At 35.6% G+C, this 24,209-nt stretch overlaps 1 protein-coding gene and 1 non-coding gene across 3 annotated transcripts in view; both read left to right on the forward strand.

Moving 5' to 3' along the window:
* Nucleotides 1–22,384, forward strand: part of IPO7 (importin 7) — a 57,560-nt gene extending 35,176 nt beyond the window's left edge. For both annotated transcript variants that reach the window (XM_032356965.1, XM_032356966.1), the window contains 17 exons: nucleotides 592–726; nucleotides 1,475–1,574; nucleotides 2,323–2,399; nucleotides 2,564–2,680; nucleotides 5,897–5,986; nucleotides 6,401–6,566; nucleotides 6,737–6,897; nucleotides 8,348–8,476; nucleotides 10,996–11,062; nucleotides 11,146–11,271; nucleotides 11,751–11,848; nucleotides 14,456–14,551; nucleotides 15,210–15,430; nucleotides 15,530–15,735; nucleotides 16,936–17,142; nucleotides 19,359–19,475; nucleotides 20,236–22,384. In XM_032356965.1, coding sequence (XP_032212856.1) covers nucleotides 592–726; nucleotides 1,475–1,574; nucleotides 2,323–2,399; nucleotides 2,564–2,680; nucleotides 5,897–5,986; nucleotides 6,401–6,566; nucleotides 6,737–6,897; nucleotides 8,348–8,476; nucleotides 10,996–11,062; nucleotides 11,146–11,271; nucleotides 11,751–11,848; nucleotides 14,456–14,551; nucleotides 15,210–15,430; nucleotides 15,530–15,735; nucleotides 16,936–17,142; nucleotides 19,359–19,475; nucleotides 20,236–20,333 — 2,211 coding nt within the window. In that variant the 3' untranslated portion in view covers nucleotides 20,334–22,384. The remainder of the gene's footprint in view (nucleotides 1–591; nucleotides 727–1,474; nucleotides 1,575–2,322; nucleotides 2,400–2,563; nucleotides 2,681–5,896; nucleotides 5,987–6,400; nucleotides 6,567–6,736; nucleotides 6,898–8,347; nucleotides 8,477–10,995; nucleotides 11,063–11,145; nucleotides 11,272–11,750; nucleotides 11,849–14,455; nucleotides 14,552–15,209; nucleotides 15,431–15,529; nucleotides 15,736–16,935; nucleotides 17,143–19,358; nucleotides 19,476–20,235) is intronic.
* LOC116600467 lies at nucleotides 6,136–6,319 on the forward strand. Its single transcript, XR_004289668.1, has one exon. It is a non-coding gene; the product is annotated as a small nucleolar RNA SNORA23 (small nucleolar RNA).
* Nucleotides 22,385–24,209: the final 1,825 nt, after the last annotated feature.

The raw sequence follows: 24,209 nt of genomic DNA on the forward strand, positions 1-24,209 counted from the left end.
ATATGATGACTGCTGGTACACTTGGGTGCCACTCCTTGATTCATGTTAGGCACTAGAGGATTTGCCACCATTGCTTTTGTACCATCGATGCAGATGTTACGTAGTGAGAAGGGCAGATACTGTCTCAGCCTTATTATGAAAATAGTTTTGACCTCACAGACCCTTCAGGAGGTCTGTGGGCCAGATCTTGACAATTTCTATTCTCAAATACATAGAATTACAACTCCTGCCAGACGGCAGACATTAAATTGGTAAGTGGTTTGCATAAGGTTTTTCTGGGAGGTAAACAACAAATCAGGGCTATCTCAAAGTTATGGCATGTTCAGTGAGTAACCTGTGGTTTTCTTTTTATACTTAATCAGAAACTAGTCCTTTGACATAGTATTAATTCAGTTTGTTTATTTGACTACCTTGGGAATAAATACGGTTCTCTGACACAAAAATTTCAAAATTACTTTCTTTTTAAGAGAATATGGTTATTTTAGGATGATGATCTGGGTATTAAGATATGGGTCAGATGCTTTTGCCGACTTATAAAGTGGTTAAAATTTCTATTTAAGTTTTGGTTTCTGATCAAATTTTTTTTCAAAGGTCTTATTGAAGGTATTATATCAGTACAAGGAGAAACAATATATGGCTCCTCGAGTTTTACAACAGACATTAAATTATATTAATCAAGGAGTTTCTCATGCCCTCACCTGGAAGAATCTGAAGCCTCATATACAAGTAATAATTTTCTTTTTTTTGTTTGTGTTTTTTTGTTGTTGTTTTTGTTGTCATTGTTTTCTTTTGTTTTTTGTTGGGGATTTTTTTTAGTAATAATTTTCTATCAGATATTTTTCTGGAAAATATAATTGAAATAATGTAAAGGTTGAAAAATGCTTATTTTTTACTTGTGTTATTCTAGTTCTGTTAATTGTTTTGAAGATATAGAAGGAAAATGAGAAAATACCTTGACATAAACTTATAAGAGATATTTTGTAAATATTCAGATTCCTTTTAATCTAAAGCTATTATCTTAAAATTTGCATTTAAATTCTTAGTGCTGGCTTATGATGATAACATTTTAGTCCTGTAATTTGGAATGAACTAAGGACTTTCACCAGATTGGTTTTAAGGGTAATTAGCTTATGTATTATTTCTGTGAGTGATTTATTTGCTTTATTTAGAATGATAGGAGTTAATGGACCAAAATGTCATAATGTATTTTTTCAGAATACTTAATTGCTACCTATATGCACAAATGTCTTATTTTATAATTATTTGTTACACAAAATACTATGTACCTTAATAGTTGATCTGAGAATCATTACTAAAGTTTAGTATTAAGTTTTAAAATATATATTATTGGGGAAAAATTTTTTTAAATATATAGATACATTATTGGATTGCTTTTGTTTCAACACTTAACCAAAATTGAAGGTTTAAATTTAAAGACTGACCTAAGGTTACTTTCTTAACTTTTAAATTTCAGGGCATTATCCAAGATGTTATTTTTCCATTGATGTGCTATACAGATGCTGATGAAGAACTTTGGCAAGAAGACCCTTATGAATATATACGCATGAAGTTTGGTAAATTTTCACCTTCTTAGAAACAAAATATGTCAGTAGCTAAGTTTGTATATAGTATTCATAGTGGTATCTTAAGGCCTCTCCTTTGGTACTGAAAGATCTTTGTTTTAATGTAATTTATCCATTTTTTAGACTTTTGAGGGTGTGTTCACTAGTTATGGCATTTAATAATGACAGTCTTCATTTTTAGCAGACACTGATAGTAGTGTTAATAAGTTACAATTACTGGATGTGCTTTTGGCACATGCTAAAACTTAGAAATTCAAGATTACACCTTAACACCAAGTGTCAAAACTATACTTTTGGATCCTATGTCAGTCATCATATGTATGGGAATCGAGAAGACATATATTGGAAGCTGGAATCACGTGGAATCTCTGCATGGAACTAAAGGATTATAATTTGACTAATGTTGTATATTAGTCCTTTGTACCAAAATCTTTTGTATTTGTAGTAAATTGTACTATTGTGACCATATTGTGAAAATTCTCACGGTAGTTGTGTTTTTTATGAAAGATAATGATCCTTAAGAGAAATTAATGGATTAAAATTTAATTTGTACTGAAGAGACATGAAATTAGGTTATTGCAAAATTATATAGGAATCTGGTTTCCTCTTTATACCTAGCATGAACATTCAGCATAATTTTAAGGTCGTACTTTTACAGAGCATCATTTGTAAATTACTTGAAAATGTTGAAGAAATTGAAATTACTGGTTTTCGTATTAATTTTAAATTTATTCTCCAGATGTGTTTGAAGATTTCATTTCTCCTACCACTGCTGCCCAGACACTCTTGTTTACAGCTTGTAGCAAGAGGAAAGAGGTGAGTTGTTTAATATAGAGAAGTTTTGCTTTAATATTTAAAATCTGTTCAGATATACACTAAGCTTTTAACATTAGCCATGTAAGTCATTTTGTCTTTTTTTTAGTGTTGTTAAGGATTGTTAGGAAATTGAATAAAGCGTTAACTTTTCTTTTTTAATCTAGGTACTGCAAAAGACAATGGGATTTTGCTACCAGATTCTTACAGAACCAAATGCTGATCCACGAAAAAAAGATGGAGCCCTGCATATGATTGGCTCTTTAGCTGAAATACTTCTGAAGGTATTTCTTCTTTTGTGTGCAGGTAGTTTAATAACAGTTTTATTGAGATACAGTTCACATACCATACTGTTTGCCCATTAAAGTGAGTAATTCAGTGGTTTTTTTTTTTGTTTTTGTTTTTGTTTTAATTTTATTTATTTATCAGAGAGAGAGGGAGAGAGCGAGCACAGGCAGGCAGAGAAGCAGCAGAGGCAGAGGGAGAAGCAGGCTTCCCGCTGAGCAAGGAGCCTGATGCGGGACTCGATCCCAGGACGCTGGGATCATGACCCGAGCCGAAGGCAGCTGCTTAACCAACTGAGCCACCCAGGCGTCCCAATTCAGTGGTTTTTATTATAGTCACAGAGTTGTACAACTATCAACCCCGAACGAAACTATTAGCAGTTAATTTACATTTTCTTCCAAACTTCTCAGCCCTGGGCTACCCCCAGTCTACTTTTCATCTCTATGGATTTGTCCATTTTGGACATTTCACGTAAAGGGAATGCTATGTAACATGTGCTCCGTAAGAAATGGCTTTTTTCACTTGGCACAATATTTTCAAAGTTCATTCGTGTTGTGGCATATGTCAGTACTTCATTCCTTTTTGTTGCCAAGTAATAGTCCATTGTATCATATAACACATTTTATTTACGCATTCATCAGTTGGTGTACACTTCCACTATTTCCATTTTTTGGCTGTTTTGAATACTAAAGCTGATCATTTATGCACACATCTTTGTGTGGACATAATATTTTCACTTCCCTTGGGTCACATACCTAGGAGTCAAATTGCTGTCATATTTTGAGAAACTGACAGACTGTTTTCCAAAGTGGCTGTATCATTTTATATTTTTTACCAGCAGTGTATCAGGGTTCCAATTGTCCTCACCAACAATTAATACCTTTTTATTGTAGCTGTCCTAGTTGGTGTCAAACAGTACCTCATTGTGGTTTTGATTTACATTTCGCTGATGAATAATAATACGGTGAATCTTTTTATGTGCATATTGGCTATTGTATATCTTCTTTGGAGAAATGTATATTCAAATCCTTTGTCTATTTTTTAACTGGGTATTTGTCCTTTCGTTGTTTAATTGTTAAGAGTTCTTTGTTTATTCTAAATATTAGACCTTTTTCATATATATCATTTGCAAGTAATTTGTGGGTTATCATTTCACTTTCTTGATGTTTTTTGAAGTACAAGTTTTGATAAGATTCTGAAATTAACGTCCAGTATATGTTTTCTTTTGCTGCTTGTGCTTAAGGTACTCCTTTTGGATTAGTTGTTTTATATTTATGTTGTAAGATAATTATGAAATAGTGTTTTTGCCTTCAAAAAATTTATCTCTAAAGAAATTTATAAACATGAATGAATCCATTCATAGCCTAGGAACGTCATGCTTTTGTGACATAAATTTCTATAAAGATTGACCTTGGATTAGATTTATATTTAGGAATCTCAACCTAATTGTACACATTGTGTCTGACTTCATAAATGCGATCTGAAAGTTATTTTGCTTAAAAGTTAATAAATGGTAACCAAAGTGTAAGTAGATATTTAGTCACAGAATCATTTAACTCCCAGGAACCTTGTTCCATATCACCGTGAGTTTGTAGGTATATTTTGTTTATCTTTTAGTTTTTTTATACTTGTCCGCCCATCCTTCTGTTAGCTTATAAGTTAAAGACAGTGTTTATTTGTTACATGGCAAGCTGGGACTCTTTAGTGAGTTCTCTTGGCAAGTTCAGATTTTTCTGTTTTAACTTTCTATTTTTAAGTAATTTTAGACTTACAGAAAAATGGCAAAAATAGTTTCTCATTACTCTTCATCCACCTTCCCTTAATGTTAGCATCTAAGATAGCCATGTTGTAATTCTCAAAATCAGGAAATTAATGTTGATAGCCTACTAGTCACTAGTCTTACAGACCCCTTTCACATTGTGCAAGATTTCCCACTATGTCCTTCTTTATGGGCCATGATTCAGTGCAGGATCCCACATTGTATTTAGTTCCTATGTCTCAGTCTTCAGTTTTTCAAGCATATATTTTTAGATTTGATATAATATGCAATTCCAGGATTTCTTCTTCTTCTTCTTTTTTTAAAGATTTTATTTATTTATTTATTTATTTGACACAAAGAGAGAGATCACAAGTAGGCAGAGAGGCAGGCAGAGAGAGAGGAGGGGAACCAGGCTCCCCGCTGAGCAGAGAACCCAATGCAGGAGTTCGATTCCAGGATCCTGAGATCCTGGCCTGAGCTGAAGGCAGAGGCTTCACCCACTGAGCCACCCAGGTGCCCCCAGGATTTCTTCTTAAAAGCTTGTTACCACTTAGAAAAGACTCTAAAGATTCATGAGAATATCGTTTTTCTTTGCTTAACCATGCATTTTTTAAAATTTTTAAATTTTATTTATTTGTTTATTTAATTTATTTTTAAGATTTTATTTATTTATTTGACAGACAGAGGTCAAAAGTAGGCAGAGAGGCAGGCAGAGAGAGAGGAAGGGAAGCAGGCTCCCTGCTGAGCAGAGAACCTGATTCGGGGCTCAATCCCAGGACCCCAGGATCATGACCTGAGCCAAAGGTAGGGGCTTCAACCCACTGAGCCATCCAGGCGCCCCAGAAAATTTTTTTTATTTTTTAAAGATTTTATTTATTTATTTGAGAGGGAGTGAGAGTGATAAGCACAGGTGGGAAGGGGGAATAAGAGAGAGAGAAGCAAACTCCCCCCTCTCCCAGCAGATACCCAACATGGGGCATGATCTCCAGACCCTGAGATCATGACCTGAGCTGAAGGCAGATGCTTAACCAAGTGAGCCACTGAGGTACCCTGAGAATATCTTTTTAGATAACCAGGTAATTACTTTGTAAGCAGGGTCTTTTCTCAAACTGTGTTGTATTCATTTAGAACTTTTTCAGTGAGGCTTTTTTCATTATAATAGTTTTATAAGGTAAGGAATAAAATTAACCACACTCCCATTACTCAAACATGATTGCTGTTAAGATTTAGTAGAAAAACTTTCTAAGCAAATGAGGTAAAAAGATTAAAGAAAAGGTATTCAGTGTTTTTTGATGGTGAAGTTTGAGAATGAGAAAATTAGATACGGATCCTGAGGTACAAAGAATCAGAATAAAAGTGTTTCTACATAGTTATTTTAACATTTGTGTATTTATTTGGCATTTGAGTTGATTATATTTGGAATTCTTTGAAAAATAATTGTTGTTTATATTTACAGAAAAAGATCTACAAAGATCAGATGGAATACATGTTGCAGAATCATGTATTCCCTCTCTTCAGCAGTGAACTAGGCTATATGAGAGCAAGGGTATGTTTTCATCCTTATTCACTTATATATTTATGTTTTGTAATGAATGACTGCTTATGTGGACTTTTATGTGGAGCCTCTTTAATGCTCACCTTAATAAAAGCCTTATTTCCTTTTAGACCTCTGTTTCATGTAAATATTAAATGGCTGCTGTAATGTGTGCATAGTTTTCATCTGTGTCTGATAGCAGTGTCTGTCTGTGTTTTGCATTCAGACCTTGCTATCCACACAAATGTCATGCAGCCAAAGAATAATTTGGGATCATAGTACTGGTCTAGTGTTGTGTCTCTGGGCATATCTACCACTGGCCAGCCTCCAGATTCCCACACAGAACTTTTGGAATAGACATACTGTAGCTTGGGGCAGTTTAAGGATAGGATATCTATAGTAACTCACTGCATTTTTTAATAAAAGGCTTGCTGGGTCCTTCACTATTTTTGTGAAGTAAAGTTCAAAAGTGACCAGAACCTGCAAACGGCCTTAGAGCTGACAAGAAGATGTCTGATTGATGATAGGGAAATGCCGGTGAAAGTGGAAGCTGCCATTGCACTTCAGGTGTTGATCAGCAATCAAGAAAAAGGTAAAGGATTTATATCTCAAAAATAGTGCAGTGTTTTTACAAATAATTTTAAAAGGCATAATCCTAGAAACTTGACACATTTTCTTCCCCTGTATGGGAAAGTATCTGCTATTTGATATATGTTATATCAGGTTTTAGGAGGTTTTGGCCAAATTTTTTTTCTCTTACAGCTAAAGAGTATATTACACCATTCATCAGACCTGTAATGCAAGCTCTTCTTCATATAATAAGAGAAACAGAAAATGATGATCTTACCAATGTAATTCAGAAAATGATCTGCGAGTATAGTGAAGAAGTTACTCCTATTGCAGTAGAAATGACACAGCATTTGGTATGTTATTTGAACCAATCATTTATTCAGTACTTAATCTTTTATTAAGTATGTTCATAGAGCTTACTGTATATCAGGTAGTTTTAAGCCTTACATCTGTATTTAATTCATACATTTAGCTCATTTAATTCTATATAAAGAATATATTTTTATATATTTATATATAAAATATATTTGTATGTTTTTAATATATTCATATACTGAGAGAAAATGTGAGCTCTAAAAAGAGCCATTCAGGTACCCCAGGTAGTTTTTCTTTTCTTTTTTTTTTTTTTTAAGATTTTATTTATTTGACAGAGATAGAGCACAAGTAGGGGGAGTGGGAGAGGGAGAAGCAGACCTCCTGCCGAGCAGGGAACCCAATCTGGGCCTCAGTCTAAGGACCCTGGGATCATGACCCCACCCGAAGACAGATGCTTAACAACGGAGCCACCCAGGCCCCCCTGTTGTTGTTGTTGTTGTTGTTGTTGTTGTTGTTTAATGAAATTTATAAACAGTAGCTACTCAATAGTTGGCCTTTGTTTACTGTACATAGCCCCAAACTTTTGAGAATTAACAATGTAAATTGTTTAAGGGTAATAGAAAGCATGAACATGCCCTAACAATTACCATTCATAATCCCAGTACAGTGATTTATTTGATGCAGTTTATATTTTTGCTGAGTATTGAGGTTTCAGGAATCTAGGTCTTGGTATCTGCTGTGGATTTAAGCAAAAGCAGAGTTTTGTGAAAACCTGATTTTGAAATGGGGAAGGATATTTGAATAACTGTAGCAACATTCATTAAATATGTATATTGCATTTATAATAAGCTGGTTATTAATTAGGACTCCATCCTTTACTCCTCAGAAGTTCGAAAACAATTTTGACAAAAAGCCTTGATTAATGTACCTATATTTGGGCATTGTCAAATGTTAGCCAATAATATTAATAAGAATATTGGTAATATTAGGCAGTTTCTATGCCTTACCTCATTTAAGCCTCAAAGTATCTCTATGATAAAGTTCTCAAATGAAATGTCAGGAGACAGGTCAAGTAACTTAAGGTCAGCTAGTAAGTGGTAGTACCTTCTGATTGTAGAGCCCAGACTCTTAATATTAATCAGTGGTAACATTGATTGGTGTTTTTTTTTTGTTTTTTTTTTTTAAAGATTTTATTTATTTATTTGACAGAGAGAGATCACAAGTAAGCAGAGAGGCAGGCAGAGAGAGAGAGAGGGAGAGGAGGAAGCAGGCTCCCTGCTGAGCAGAGGGCCCGATGCAGGACTCGATCCCAAGACCCTGAGATCACGACCTGAGCCGAAGGCAGCGGCTTAACCCACTGAGCCACCCAGGCGCCCCATTGATTGGTTTTGCTGTCTCTGTGAGAACATTTTAAAAATTAAGTTTTAGACCAAAATGTGTTTATACTGCTATAACGGCAAGTCTAAATTTATATTCTCTTGATTCTAGGCAATGACATTTAATCAGGTAATCCAGACTGGGCCAGATGAAGAAGGAAGTGATGACAAAGCAGTTACTGCTATGGGAATTCTGAATACCATCGACACACTTCTTAGTGTAGTTGAAGATCATAAAGAGGTAAAATAGTGTTATAAGTTTTTGATCCAGGTAATGATCTAAGTTTTAGGGAATTTAAAGCCATTTTTCAGCAATAGTTCTAATGCATTTTTGGAAGGCTCTGTCATATGTAAATTCTCTGGTTATCTTTGACCTGCATCCTGACTGTTCCATCTTTTAACTAGTTCCCTTTTTTAAGGAAAAGATTGGTATCTTACAAATATTTTAGGTTCTGTGGTATTAGAAGGAATAGGAAGGAGGTATTTGTATTACCGTATCTTTACTTCAAGGCTTTGGATTTTGGCAGCCTCTTAGGTTACCTCTCAGATCCAAATCCTGTAGTGTGGTAATTCCTAGGAAAACCTTCCTAGTTCCTAGTTTTCCCATTTTATTTTATTTTTTTAGGATTTTTACTTACTTGTTTGACAGAGAGAGATCACAAGTAGGCAGAGAGGAAGGCAGGGGCGGGGGAGTGGGAAGCAGGCTCCCTGCCGAGCACAGGGCCCCATCCCAGAGCCCTGGGATCATGACCTGAGTAGAGGTAGGCAGAGGCCTAACCTACTGAGCCACCCAGGCGCCCTGTTTTTTCCTTTTGAAAGGGATGGTCAGAGGAAGAGAATCTTATGCAGACTCCATGTCCAGCACAGGGCCCATTGCAGGGCTCAATCTCAAAACCCTGAGTTTTTTTTTTTTTTTTTTAAGATTCTATTTATTTATTTGAGAGAAATTACAAGTGGAGGGAAGGGGTAGAGGGAGAAGCATACGGGCCTTGGTCTCAGGAGTCCAGGATTATGACCTGAGCCTAAGGCAAATATTTAACTGATTGAGCCACCCAGGCGTCTTTCTAGTTTTTATTTTTATTTTATTTATTTATTTTTTTAATTTTTAAAAAAGATTTTATTTATTTGTTTGACAGACAGAGATCATAAATAGGCAGAGAGACAGGCAGAAAGAGAAGGAAACAGGCTCGCTGCCGAGCAGAGAGCCCGATGCGGGGCTCGACATGACCTGAGTCAAAGGCAGAGGCTTAACCCACCAAGCCACCCGGCGCTCCTAGTTTTTATTTTTTAATTAAAATAAAATTTTCTTAATGATGGTAAACTACACATAACATAAAATTTACCATCTTAACCATTTTCAAAGTACAGTTGAGTGGCATTAAGTATACATTGTTGTGCTACCATTACTATCATCTTTATAGTTTTCTCTTATAGTTGTCTATTTTTTTTTAATATTTTATTTATTTGACAGACAGAGATCATAAGTAGGCAGAGAGGCAGGCCGAGAGAGAGGAGGAAGCAGGCTCCCCTTGATGCAGACAGCCGGGTGTGGGGCTCGATCCCAAGACCCTAGGATCATGACCTGAGCTGAAGGCAGAGGCCTTAACCCACTGAGCCACCCAGGTGCCCCATCTTACAGTTGTCTTTAAAGAGAATTGTAATCATGAATTTTTAAAAATGGAGTAATTTAAGACGTTCAAAAAAGATAAAGAACAGAAAACTATAACCAGTACCCTTTAGCTACCACCTAAATTTATTAGATTTTAACATTTTATAGTATATCCTTTAGACTTTATTTCCATTAAGAACAACAATTTCAGATAGATGTAATTGAAGCCTTTGGAGGACCTCTTTCTAATCTCATTTCCCTGCTTCTTTCCCTTAGAAGTAACCAGTGTCCTGAATTTGGTGTTTATAATTCCAGTGCAGATATTTATATCCATAAATCATAATTCCATGTTATCTGCAAATTGCCTTTTGCAACCAGAGATTTTTGGTAAACTATTTATATTCTGCATTATAATTGAAGATAGGAAGAAGCCATGAGGAATTCTGTAGCTGTGTCTGGTTAACAAAACAGATGTTACTATATTTGAAGAGTTGAAAATGTTTTAAGTATATGTAATTGAAATGAATGTCCTGGTTCTGTATCCAGTTAGTAAATTTTATTTTGTCTCCCCTCTTCACTTCTTAAACATTTTCATGGCTTCCAGAGATGTGGGATCTGATTGAGGATTGTACTGACAGTTAAAGAGGAATTTGTGTTTTTGGTCTTGGGGTGTGGTTCACTGTAGCTAACAATTGTGTGAATAGAGGTGACTTAAGAATTAGTGAAAGTGGTAAAAATAATGCCTTCTTTCAAATAATTTTTCTGTAAGCTATTGAGAGTGACTCTTCAGTTACATCAGGGCTGAGTTGATCTATATTTAAACACAAAAAGGTCTGTAATCTATCTGCAAAATGATTTGGCTCCTGTATTTTCATAATTACTTACATTTTCCCAAGATACTGTTTTTTCCTTTACTTTTTAGGTAAACTATGCAAGTGATTTTTTTGTGTGTGTTTCATTATAATGGTATTCTACTAAATTTCAATTCCACATTGACCCACAATTTTATAATGAGTCACTTCAAACAAAGATTTAAAATGATTTAAGATATTGACTTTGTACTTTAATAAGCAGTGAATTGCATTATACATTACTTATTAATTAATAAACTGCTGTGCTACAGTTACATATACTTTTTTCTTCTCTTTTAGATAACCCAGCAGCTTGAGGGAATCTGCTTACAGGTCATTGGAACTGTTTTACAGCAGCATGTCTTAGGTATATACCTTTACTTATGCTTAGAATTTCCTGCTTTTTCATATCAGCAAGCACTGTCCAAATGACTCCATATTCTCTTTCAGAATTCTATGAAGAGATCTTCTCTTTAGCACATAGTTTGACGTGTCAACAAGTGTCTCCGCAAATGTGGCAGTTGCTACCTCTAGTATTTGAGGTTTTTCAGCAAGATGGCTTTGATTACTTTACAGGTAAGACAAGTAAACATAGAAATACTGATGATTTCCCCATTTTGATTTATTTTTAGTATATCACTTGAACATACGCTTTTGAATATTCTAAGGCTTCTTTATTTACAAGTCTTCATTTGTAGGTAATGCTCAAAGATGATAACATTGATTTCCATTATATATTTTGATTTAGTTATCCTTTTAGGTTTGTTTCCTTTAACACATTTTCTCAGCATCCTGCTCCTGTCAATCTTTTTGTACAATATATAATAATACTCCTTGCATTACACACACACACACACACACACACACACACACACACACTCTCACTCTCTCTCTCTCTCTCTGTCTCTCTCTGTTACAGACCAGTCGCATATTTGCTTTCTTTTTCTATGGCTATTTTTCAGAAACAGCATTTGTATTAGTAAAGATATTTGACTTATATTACTTTTTATGTTTTTAACTCATTTTTAATATTTTTATGCTTTTTGTTAATACAGATATGATGCCTCTGCTCCATAATTACGTAACAGTTGATACAGACACACTTCTCTCTGATACCAAGTATCTTGAAATGATATATAGTATGTGTAAGAAGGTAGGTCATTTTTTAGTTAATATAAGGATATATGTCATGAGGCTGGTGCTGTGATAAGTATGAAATTGTGAAGAGTCACATGACACATTATAGTGAACACTATATGGGTCTGACAGAATAAGGGCTTTAAAAGTTATAAACTAGAAGACTGATTCCTACATGCCACAATAATGGCTTTGATGAGTATTTGTCTTCTGTCTCCCCTCATTTTATTTATTTATTTATTTTTTAAGACTTTATTTACTTCAGAGAGGGCGGGCATGAGAGGGGCAAAGGGAATAGCATACTCCCCGCAGAGCAGGGAGCCTGACATGGGACTCAGTCTCAGGACCCTGGGATCATGGCCTGAGCTGCAGGCAGACACTTAACCCACTGAACCACCCAGGTTCCCCTGTCTGGCCTAACATTTTATTGGAGTTATAAATGTTTTTATGTTTAGAGTGTCTGGAGCTTACCTTGGCCTAGTTCTTTGCTAGCCTTTGAATCAGAAGAAGGAAAGAACAAGAATTTATTTGAGAGATATTTGAAAGGATCAGAAATAAAGAGGTTTCGTTTTAAGATTTTATTTATTTATATGACAGAGAGAAACAGTGAGAGAGGGAATACAAGCAGGAGAAGCAGGATAGGGAGAAGCAGGCTTCCTGCCAAGCAGGGAGCCCAATATGGGGCTTCATCCCAGGACCCTGGGATCATGACCTGTACCAAAGACAGACACTTGAAGACTGAGTCATCCAGGCCCCTCCCAAAGATATTTTATAAAGAAAATTCTTGGAAGATACAGGTTTATGAAGGCATTACAGTGATTATTTAGTAAATAGCAAAACTGTAAAAACCAAGGGTTTACTTAAAGTCAAAAGTACTGGGGCACCTGGGTGGCTCAGTGGGTTAAAGCCTCTGTCTTCGGCTCAGGTCATGATCCCAGGGTCCTGGGATGGAGCCCCCACATTGGCCTCTCTGCTCAGTGGGGAGCCTGCTTCCTCCTCTCTCTCTCTGCCTGCCTCTCTGCCTGCTTGTGATCTCTGTGTCAAATAAATAAAAATCTGAAAAAAAAAAAGTCAAATATACTGTGCCGTTTCTTGGAAAACTACAAGTAAATGTATGCCAAGTGTTTTGTGTGTTGTTTTGTTTTATTTTGTTTATTAATGATTTTCTTACACAAGAGATAGGGGATATAGTTGTTGAATTGGGGTCCTTCAGTATCAAAGTCAGTATAATTGGGTTTGCATTTCTAACAGTGCTAAGAGACAGCTAGCTGTTTAACAACAGGCATTTTAGGGGCGCTTGGGTGGCTCAGTCAGTTAAGTGTCTGCCTTCAGTTCAGGTCATGATCCCGGGGTCCTGGGATTAAGGCCCAAGTTGTCAGGCTCCCTGCTCAGTAAGGAGCCTGCTTTTCCCTCTGCTCCCCACTTGTGCTCTCTCTCTCTTGTGCGCTCACTTGCTCTCTATCTCAAATAAATAAATAAAATCGTAAAAACAAAGCAAAAACACCAGGCATTTTAAAAATGATTTTGGGGGTGCCTGGGTGGCTCAGTCATTAAGTGTCTGCCTTAAGCTTGGATCATGGGATTGAGCCCCGCATCAGGCTCCCTGCTCAGCAGGAGGCCTGCTTCTCCCTCTCCCACTCCCCCTGTTTGTGGTCCCTCTCTCACTGTCTCTGTCAAATAAATAAATAAAATCTTTAAAAAAAAAAGAAAGAAAGAAATGATTTGCTCCATGGAATTTTTAGAGGGGTTTGTCTTCATTGATATCTTTTCTTTCTGAACACCTAGTCACAAAATAATCATCTGGTGTACTATTCATTATTTATTGTCAATTATACAGTTAATGTTAATACTCTGGTAACAGTGATACCTGTCTGTACCAAATCCTTCCTTTTCCAGAAGTTACTCATAACACTTGAGAGTTCTCTAAGTAGCAAGCCACGTCCATGTTTTTTATTTCTTGTTTGGGGATAGCATTTGCCATCAACAAGCTGCTGCTTCTTCCTGCTTTCCCAGTCCAGTGACACTGTTTTTTATTTTATGAGACTTGTGTAAGGAAAAGTCTTTCTGGGGCGCCTGGGTGGCTCAGTGGGTTAAAGCCAGGATCCTGGGATCGAGCCCCACGTCGGGCTCTCTGCTCAGCAGGGAGCCTGCTTCCTCCTCTCTCTTTGCCTGCCTCTCTGCCTACTTGTGATCTCTGTCTGTCAAATAAATAAAATCTTTAAAAAAAAAAAATGTCTTTCCTAGCAATGTCAGCTTATTATTATTACTTATTTTTTTGTACTTCTTTACATAGGAGCCTAATATCCCTGAGAAAGGTAGGGTGCTTTAGCTATGATGGTTGTATGAGAAGATAGTGTTTTTCAACATGCTGTAGTCCGGAATGGCACTACAAGGGAGGTGATTGATTATGTAGACTAAGGTGTGGGATTGCTGAGATACAGCCAACCAGTAACTCCAAATCCTCACAGTTGCTTTAGATTCGTGTCTGTACAATGAATATTGTAATGATTTATATTAATTAGAGTATCTTAAAAACTCCAGGGACTATAGACGGAGGACAGGTATTCTGTGATTTAAAGGTTTCATGAGCCTTATTGCAGTTTTTTGTTTTTGTGTTGATCAGGTTCTTACAGGAGTTGCAGGAGAAGATGCAGAGTGTCATGCAGCAAAATTGTTAGAGGTCATTATTCTACAATGTAAAGGGCGTGGCATTGACCAGGTCAGTGAGGCTAAGTATTTATGATTCCCATTTGAGGCTTCATAGAATCTTTGTCTCCACTTTTCTTTCTTTTGGGACAGTTGTGTATTTTCTTTATTATTGTTTATTACGACACTAGATAACACTTTTTAATTATTGGTCTACAATTTAACCAATATATAATGATCATGTGTTTAAATATGTATGAAAATATGACTGACAAGTTTTATGGCTGTTTGTTACCATGCATGGTAAGATTTATAGTTGGCTGTGAGCTTATTGTTTGCCACATTATCACTTTACAGTAAGATAGATTTAGTTGTTAAATTTCCATGGTCAGTTTCCAGCTTTACTGATATATTTGAAATACAACATCATATAAGCTGAAGGTGTATGATATGAATTGATACAGATATATATAGTGTGAAGTGATTATTACAGTAAGATTAGTCAGTAAGAATACTGTGAATCCAGCTGGCTATTGTGATGAGGCTCTGATAGCCTGGTGAAGACTTGTTTTCTCTAAAGTTAGATTTCTCAGTAAATGCCTCAATAGTAAAAACTATTAGGTTATCTAATGAAGACAAAAAGAGGTTAGTTGAGGCAACAGTTAATATGGTAGGATGGTTAGACTGCTGTCACTTAAGGTTTTGGAATATTTTCCTGTCTTTCTTTATAGTGCATTCCCTTATTTGTGGAAGCAGCTTTAGAGAGACTGACAAGAGAGGTGAAGACGAGTGAACTTCGGACAATGTGCCTGCAAGTTGCCATTGCAGCTTTGTATTATAATCCACACCTGCTTCTCAACACCTTAGAAAATCTTCGCTTCCCTAATAATGTTGAACCAGTTACAAATCATTTTATTACGCAGTGGCTTAATGATGTAGATTGTTTCTTAGGGTAAGTGACACATGTTGGATCTTTGTTTATTTAACTTTGTGAGAAACTCTGCTTATTAAAAAAAAGAAGAAGAAAACTTTATTTTATTTTATTTTTTAGGCTTCATGACAGAAAGATGTGTGTTCTGGGTCTTTGTGCTCTTATTGATATGGAACAAATACCACAAGTTTTAAATCAGGTTTCTGGACAGATTTTGCCAGCTTTTATCCTTTTATTTAATGGATTAAAAAGAGCATATGCCTGCCATGCAGAACACGAGAATGACAGTGATGATGATGATGAAGCTGAAGATGATGATGAAACTGGTAAGGGATTTGTGGTGGAAGAAGCCAAACTTACCTAGTTAGAAATCAGTGGCCTTTTTTTTTTTTTTTTAACCTTCTAAAGAAATGTGGAATCATATGCAAATGCTTTCATGTTTGTTCATTCATAGAGAGACTACCTTATCTTTCTGCTAGAGGATAAGGTCTGTGAAGGCAGAACTTGGGCTAGGTCTCATGACATATAAAGCATTTCTAGCCATTTATGGTTTTTGCTGTTGACAAACATCTATCATTTATTAGTGCTAAAACCTGAGTATACCTGCACCATAAAATTAATTTGATTAGACGTTGGCTAATACATTCCTTCTTCTAGACACCAGTCTACAAGAGTATAAATTGATAGAATGTTGGTTAAGAGAAATTATTATAATGGTTTCAGAATAAGATAGGTATTGCCATTTTTGTCTTTTATCATTCACCAACTTGGCCTTTTAAATAAAAACTCACAAAAAATGTTCTGTGGATACAAGATAAACTATATTATTTTAGGGGCGCCTGGGTGGCTTAGTGGTTTAAGCCACTGCCTTCAGCTCAGGTCATGATCTCAGGGTCCTGGGATTGAGCCTCGTGTCAGGCTCTCTGCTCAGCAGGGAGCCTGCTTACCCCTGTCTCTCTGCCTGCCTCTCTGCCTACTTGTGATCTCTCTCTGTGTCAAATGAATAAATAAAATCTTTAAAAAAAAAAAACTATATTATTTTACTCTTGGTGTTTGGTTTGGTATATACCATAAGGCCCATGAGCGCAAGTGCTGAATCTCATATTATGTAATCCTTTTTCAAACCTCTGGTATTAGGAATTGTGGTTGGGTTTCTTGGATTTCTGTGATATTTTTTTATTCTACTTATTCCCAAATATTGTATTTACTTAACTGTTTATTTGAAAGAGAGCATAAGAGCAGGAGTAGGAGGGGTAAAAGGTAGGGCAGAAAGAATCTCAAACAGATTTTACTCTCAGGAAACCCCAGCTTGGATCTTGATCTCATGACCTGAGCCGAAACCAAGAGTCAGATGGTTAACTAACTGCACCAACTAGGTGCTCCGCAGAATATTGTATTTAAACACCAGTTTCTGGAACTTGAATTTATTTAGTTGTGATTTGTAATTTACTAAATGTGATCACTGTCAGTTTGTTGAGTAAGAGAATACTTCATTGTTAAAAAATGTACCTATTTATGACTTACAGAGGAACTGGGGAGTGACGAAGATGATATTGATGAAGATGGGCAAGAATATTTGGAGATTTTGGCTAAGCAAGCAGGTGAGGATGGAGATGATGAAGATTGGGAAGAGGATGATGCTGAGGAGACTGCTCTGGAAGGCTATTCCACAATCATCGATGATGAAGATAACCCTGTTGATGAGTATCAGATATTTAAAGCTATATTTCAAAGTAAGTCGACTTATGTAAGATTTGTAATTCAGATAGCTCTGTATGATCCATTTCTCTGTACTTGTCTGTTCTTATTTGTGTCTGTCACTTAAAGAAGGGATTTTAGGTATATCAAACCCAAACTTGACTTGATTGATTGAGGGGATTGGTAGCTGAAGTATCCAAAGTTACTATTGTTGCCATACAGTTGTAGAGCATTTCCTCATTTTATTACTTTACTTCTATTTAAGTTATCATATTGAAACATGCACATTATAGGAAAGTAGTATATTTCAAAACTTATACAATGACAATTCCTCTTTCCCACTTCTGATTGCTCTTTCAGCTTTCTCCAGAAGTATGCACTCTTGTATCTGTTTGTTGTGTGTTTATGTATGTGTATCTTTCTTTTCCCCTCCAGCTAAAACCACAGTTAACTTTCTGAGAAGTTGACAGTTTTTAATATTAATGGTCTTAGAATCCCTTTTTTTCCTGTAATACATTGTATGTGCCTTTGCCATCCTTTACTTGGACTTCAACAAAATATAACATCTCTGTTCTGCCCAACTTAAGAAATTAAAATTGGCATTATATTTGAAACACCCTTTCTCCACAGAGTTATAACTCTTCTATCATTCCTATGTATTATGAGAACTTTGATGTGGAATAAATTCTCTGATAACCAAGGCATTAGTCTTCCAAACCCATGACAAACCAATTATGATGCAAGGTACAGAAACACAAAGGAATGGTTTCTGAGCTACATGGCAGGCATCAAGAATTGATTGGGTGCCATGAATTACTGACTTGTTTTTGTCCGTGACTTTGTATTTTATAGACTTATATACATGTTAATCCCAAAGGATGGCTTATAGTAGAGGGCCTGTGAATAGTAAGTGCAGTGAAGTAGAAATAGAAAAGCATGTGATTAGATGTCCTTTAATCCCCTTAATTTCCCACCTGCCCCGCAAAAAACCCTGCCATCTGGTACATGGGGAAATCAGTTTTCAGTCATGGAATTACTGTGTTAAAAACTTCTTTTGTGGAAAGTCTTTCTAGAGAACTTTTTTCTCTGACTCAGCAGACACCTACCCCTTTATATAGCTGCTTAATTGAAATAGAGAAATACATGGTCAGACTTGATACACTTATATGTCAATTTATTAGTGCATAATTTTTATGAAACACCGAGATTTTAATACCTGGTCTTGTCACATGCTCGCAAAATTTGTTAACCATTTAGGTTATAATATAAAATGTGAGCATTTCAATACTGCAGAACTACCATTGGAAAAAGACAGTAGATGTATTTAAGGAAAGTTTTTGACAAGGCAGCACAGAACAAAATAAGGCATTTATTTTGTAACCATTCACTCCTTTCTTGATCTACTTAATGCTTCTGATTTTTGTTTTTTAATTTTGGAATTTGAGAATTCTAACCAAGATAGCCTTGATCAGTTGCTTTTAACTCTGAATCTTTTATACAGGTTGGTTTACTTTTAAAGTTTCCCTACTTTGTTACTTAATAATATAAGAACTGGTTCAGGGTGCCTGGGTAGCTCAGTGGGTTAAAGCCTCTGCCTTCAGCTCAGGTTATGATCCCGGGGTCCTGGGATCGAGCCCTGCATTGGGCTCTCTGCTCAGCAGGGACCTGCTTCCTCCTCTCTCTCTCCCTGCCTCTCTGCCTACTTGTGATCTCTATCTGTCAAATAAATAAAATATTTAAAAAACAAAAAAAAAAGAAAGAAAGAAAAGAAAAGAGCTGGGTTCAGCTCTGATTTCTTTCCTTTTTTTTTTTTTTTTTTAAGATTTTATTTTTTATTTTTTTATTTATTTGACAGAGAGACACAATGAGAGAGGAACACAAGCAGGGCGAGTGGGAAAGGGAGAAGCAGGCTCTCTGCTCTGCAGGACTCTATTCCAGGGATCATGACCCGATCCAAAGGCAGACACTCAACAATTGAGCCACCCAGGCGCCCCAAGCTGATTTTCTTATTTGCTGGAAATATGAAGTATGATAATAATTAGATTTTTTTGTAGCATAAAGCCAAACCAGAATTTTTTTTTTCCCTTTATCTTTTGTTTCACAAATAACTTAAAGTAACTTAAATTACTTCTGGGAAAATATAAAGTAGATCAGAATTTCAGAACTGGAGGTGAAGTAGAAGGAACATATAAGGAACTGTCAGGCCTTTCATATTCTTGCCCTTCCCCCACCCCCTTTTTTTTTTTGATAGCTATACAAAATCGTAATCCTGTGTGGTATCAGGCTTTGACTCATGGTCTTAATGAAGAACAAAGAAAACAGTTACAGGATATAGCAACTCTGGCTGATCAAAGAAGAGCAGCTCATGGTATGTCAATTGACCACAACCCCTCTTTAATGCAATTGATGACTTAATACAGCTTTAACATTTTATATTAAATGATTTAAAATTGTATAAATCTACAGTTGTTGCAGGTTATTGGAATTATGGAAGAATTGAGTTTTGGTTTTGGCCATAGTTAACTGACTTTAAGTGTAGTTTCAGTGTGCAATAGCTTTGATAAAGTTGCTCAAGCTCCTGGTGATGGCTTGATAGTAAAAAATTCTGTTAAAAGTATAAAAAAAATTTAGGTTATGAAAACTGTGCATTTTCTTAGAAATATTATATGCATTTCAGGAAAGGACATTTTAGATAATACACAGCCTAACAATTTTCTGTAGGTCTTAATACTATTAGTCATATTTGTATTCAAAAAAGTATCCTCCTTACAAGGAAGGCACAAATTTCTAAGGTATTTTATATTTAGATTCATTAGCTGTTCTTCCCTTTGTTGAAGACTGAGTTCTAATTCAGTATTGGACTCAGAAGGGTGTATTTAAAGATTTCTTTTTGCCATCAGAAGTGAAAGAAGTCTACTGTATATAACATGAGGGTTTATCTTCTCTCTATAATGTACATCTTCCCTTCTCTTACTCTTATACAAGAGAAGGAGGGAGAGGACAACTTTGGAACTTTCTGTTTATTAAGTGGGTTAAGCTTTTGTTAATGTCTATCAATTCCTTCTGTTCTCCAAAGTAGTAAAGATGATTAAATATTCTTTTAAACTTCCACTTACTTGTTTTTTTAGAATCCAAAATGATTGAGAAGCATGGAGGATACAAATTCAGTGCTCCAGTTGTGCCAAGTTCTTTCAATTTTGGAGGCCCGGCACCAGGGATGAATTGAGTTATCACTTTCTTTCCTGCTGTGTGATTGTAGTGAAGAGCTTGTGTTCCTCCTAGTAGCGGTTCCAGAACTGGTTCATGTTATCTACTCTAAACTAATTGATCAATAGATGGACAAAAAAACCCAGGAGGTGGGACCTGATCATGCAACTTGGCACTGAAAAAGAAACCAGAGGGATTTTGGGGGGGAGGGTGGTAATTTGGGGGTGGTATTTTCTTTATTTTTTGAAGAAAGATTCTGACTGAAAGTTCAAGTGACACTGTGGAAATCTGAAACGAGGGGATGTCATGAAGGCAGCTTTTCTTTTTCTGAGGAAAAAATAGGCATGGGCTACAGGACTACTTAAAATGTCTCATTTACAGTATAAGCTCAAAGGTAGATGTAATTTTTACACCTATGAGTATTTGTCCGATTTCTGTCTCTTCCTCACCATTGGGTATCTATTCTTTATATGTAAATAAGATAAGGTAATCGATAGCCTTATTCAATCTTCATCATTTTCATTCATCAAAGATTGTTCCTATGTAGATTATTGGACATTTATTGTAGCACTACATAACTGATTAAAAAAAAATCTGTAAATGAATTAGCACTTTCATATTGAAACAAGCCTGCTAGCCTATGTATAAAATAGCAAAATGTTTGCTGTTTATAAAAAGAAGGGATGTAATGGGGTGGGGGGCAGGGTAATTTCAAGTTATTAATTTAAAAATGAAATAGCAATTTTGTACCTGGTGACTTTGTGGTGCACTCACCTCTGATAGTGACTTGAATTCGGTATGTTAAAAGGGGTTAGTGATATTTCATTGCTGCTAAAAATGGCAACTCCCTCTGTGTCCTGTTTTTTCTTAAAGCTCTCAGTGTACAAGTGGAGACTTGGATACAAGACCTTACTGTATCAAATAAGAAAGGTGATATTTGAAGCATGTAAATTGGATATAAAGTTCTACTCTTAAAGAGTTGATCAAAGAGTATGGCTAAACATCTATATATGCAATCTATTAAAAGAACTTAATTCGGCTATTATGTCTTGATTTGATTGCAGTTTTTTCCTAATTATAAAACTTTTCCCTCATTGGCCTGTTTTTATTCTGTACCTAGAAGAGTGCAAAATGCACACTTTTAAAATTTAACACCTGCTCATATTCTCCTCCCCCCTTCTTCCTTACCCCTCTTGATTGTGGTATCTTCTCTTAAATAGCTAGGCTGAAGGCACACGGTTCCCTCCAAAAACCACTATTGATACCACTGCAAAAACAAGCCAGCAACAAAGACAATGTGGAGAGGTTGGCTTGCTTCCCTCTCTCCTAACTGCATGTTGAAAAATAAGCCTTTATTGATCTTAAACATCTGTCAGATGAGTCATACATTGGGTTATTTTTTTATATACATGTATACACACAATATTTCAAATTGAAAGCAACATCTCAATGGATTCAAAACTATTAAATGCTGTTGTCTATAACAGACTAGGAAATTTATAACTGTAAAAATGAAACAAATGCACATATTGATATTTAAAATGCATAATGAAGAAAACCCATTGGTGTTGTGTTTTTCTTGTATGCCAATAATTAAGCCACTACTGTTGGCACTGTTTGGTTTTCTATTTTAACACTGAAGGAGTGAAAGTATTTCCTATATTTATGAATTTACTATGAAAATCTTGGCAAAAAACAAACAAAAAAAAAAACAAAAAAATTGTCTGTCTAAAATGTGTGGGTGAAAACTGTTAATCAAGTGTGTTTCTACTTTTTTTTCCCCCAAGTTGGACACCATCTGTATACCCTAGGTTGCTTAAGGGGATTTCACTATTATATAAAATCAATAAAATTAAAATGGAGTAGTTGTATATATGCAACATTGTGTACAGAGGGGATATATTGAATAGTATTAAACATTTTCGTCTTCCTTTACCTTTTATCCCTTAATATCTAGTCTACTTTTTTAAACTTCAGACTTCAATGCTCTTTGAATTGATAATTCCAATTTTCACATTGTTATTGGAAAACCATATCTAATAAAGGTTTTAGTTATTCCCATGCACAGTATGAAAATTCTCATTTGCTGAGCTTTTATTCTAAGAAAATGTACTGGTATGTCTTTGAGAAAAGTTTTATTGTCTCCTCTGTCATACAATCCAAACTAATCTCCATTTATAGATTGTAATTGAAATTAAAGACCTTTAAATTATATTAAATAGTTTTCAAGTGTTAGTTTCTAATGTATCAAATATATATCAGTTATTTACAGTATTCCCTTAAATTTAACATCAAATTATAGTTTCTTACAGATTATGCACGTTGATATTTGTCAGTGCTTCTGAGTAAGGGTGTAGGACTTTGGATGAGTATTACAGACTTGTAATGGGTTGCATGTAGATATTATTTAATATACAGTCTTTCCCACAGTTTCACTAACCTGTAACTTATTTAATTTATAGAAGTTCTGATTTTGTTTGGGTTTCAATTTTTGTTTTGTCAAATGACTGACAGCGTAGAATCTTCACTTTTTGTTAAACTTAAGCCGTCTATTTTTTTTTCCAAAAGCTATTCGTTGATCACTATTAAAGGAAGTTATTAATCTGTTTCTCTCCAGGTAATAAAATGATGATTGCTAAGCTACACACCTTATCAAGATAGTGACTGCTGTGCTCTCCTCTGGAAGAGACCAGAGTGTAGAGCTGGGGTGGCCAGACCACAGCCTTACGATTGTATGCTTCTGTTCAGCCCTAGATGTAGGCCCTGAAGCAAGCATGAAGAAAAAGTCATTAAGAACTGTATTAATACAACTAAACCATGTGTTTGGGAAGATTTAACACAATGCCTTAAGCATAGTAGGCGCTCCATAAGTGTTTGTGAAATGAATGGCCTAAAATTACATTAAAACATCCATCACAAGAATGTCCAGTTCTGTTTTATATCATTTAAATTTTGGTGAAGATCTCTGTGACTTTTTTTTTTTAAGCATTCCTGAATTCTGCATTTTACCTTTGATGAGGTTGGCCACTCTTGTAATAGCACTTTGCTGAATGTGGTTCTTAAAAAGGGAAACTAGGTGTTTAGCTAGAAATCCAGGATTTTATTAATATGTAAGGAAAAAGTGTCTTTTAAATAACTTTTTTGTGAAGTAACAGACACACACCCTTCCACGTTTGTTTGTTTGTTTGTTTTCGATTTTATTTATTTTGACAGAGATCTCAAGTAGGCAGAGAGAGAGGGGTAAGCAGGCTCTCTGCTGAGCAGAGCCTGATGCAGAGCTTTATCCTAGGACCCTGAGATCATGCCCTGAGCGGTAGGCAGAGGCTTAACCCACTGAGCCACCCAGGCACCCTTCCAGGTTTTTTAAAGCATAGGTGACCTTTTATGTATGTCTGGATTCTGCTTTCATGTGTAGATTGAAATTTTGTCAGTTATACTCAGTTTGGATCCTGTATTTAAATGCTTCCCATCTGAGTCTTAAAGATTAAAAAAAAAAAAAAATCCTTTAATAAACTCAAACTAGAAGTATAAGGGAACTCCTCAAACTGAAAAATGGCATTACCAAAAGCCTAAAAGCTAGTGGCTGTAATGAGAAACTAAAAACCTGGCGCTGCGATCAAGAACCAGACAAGCAGGTTCCCTGTTGCCACTTATATACAGCATTGTACATATAAGACTAGCCAGGGCAATTAGGCAAGAAAAAATAAAAAGCTTCCTACTAGATTAGAAAGCAAGAAGTGAAACTATTTGACATGATCTTGTAGAAAGCTTATAGGAATCTTCTCACAAAAAAGCTGACTTCATCATGGTTGCAAGACACGAGATTAATATTAAAAAATCAATTGTAGGGGTGCCTTGGTGGCTCAGTGGGTTAAAGATTGTGCTTTCAGCTCTG

The sequence above is a fragment of the Mustela erminea genome, chromosome 9 (assembly GCF_009829155.1).
Source record: "Mustela erminea isolate mMusErm1 chromosome 9, mMusErm1.Pri, whole genome shotgun sequence".
NCBI lineage: Eukaryota > Metazoa > Chordata > Mammalia > Carnivora > Mustelidae > Mustela > Mustela erminea.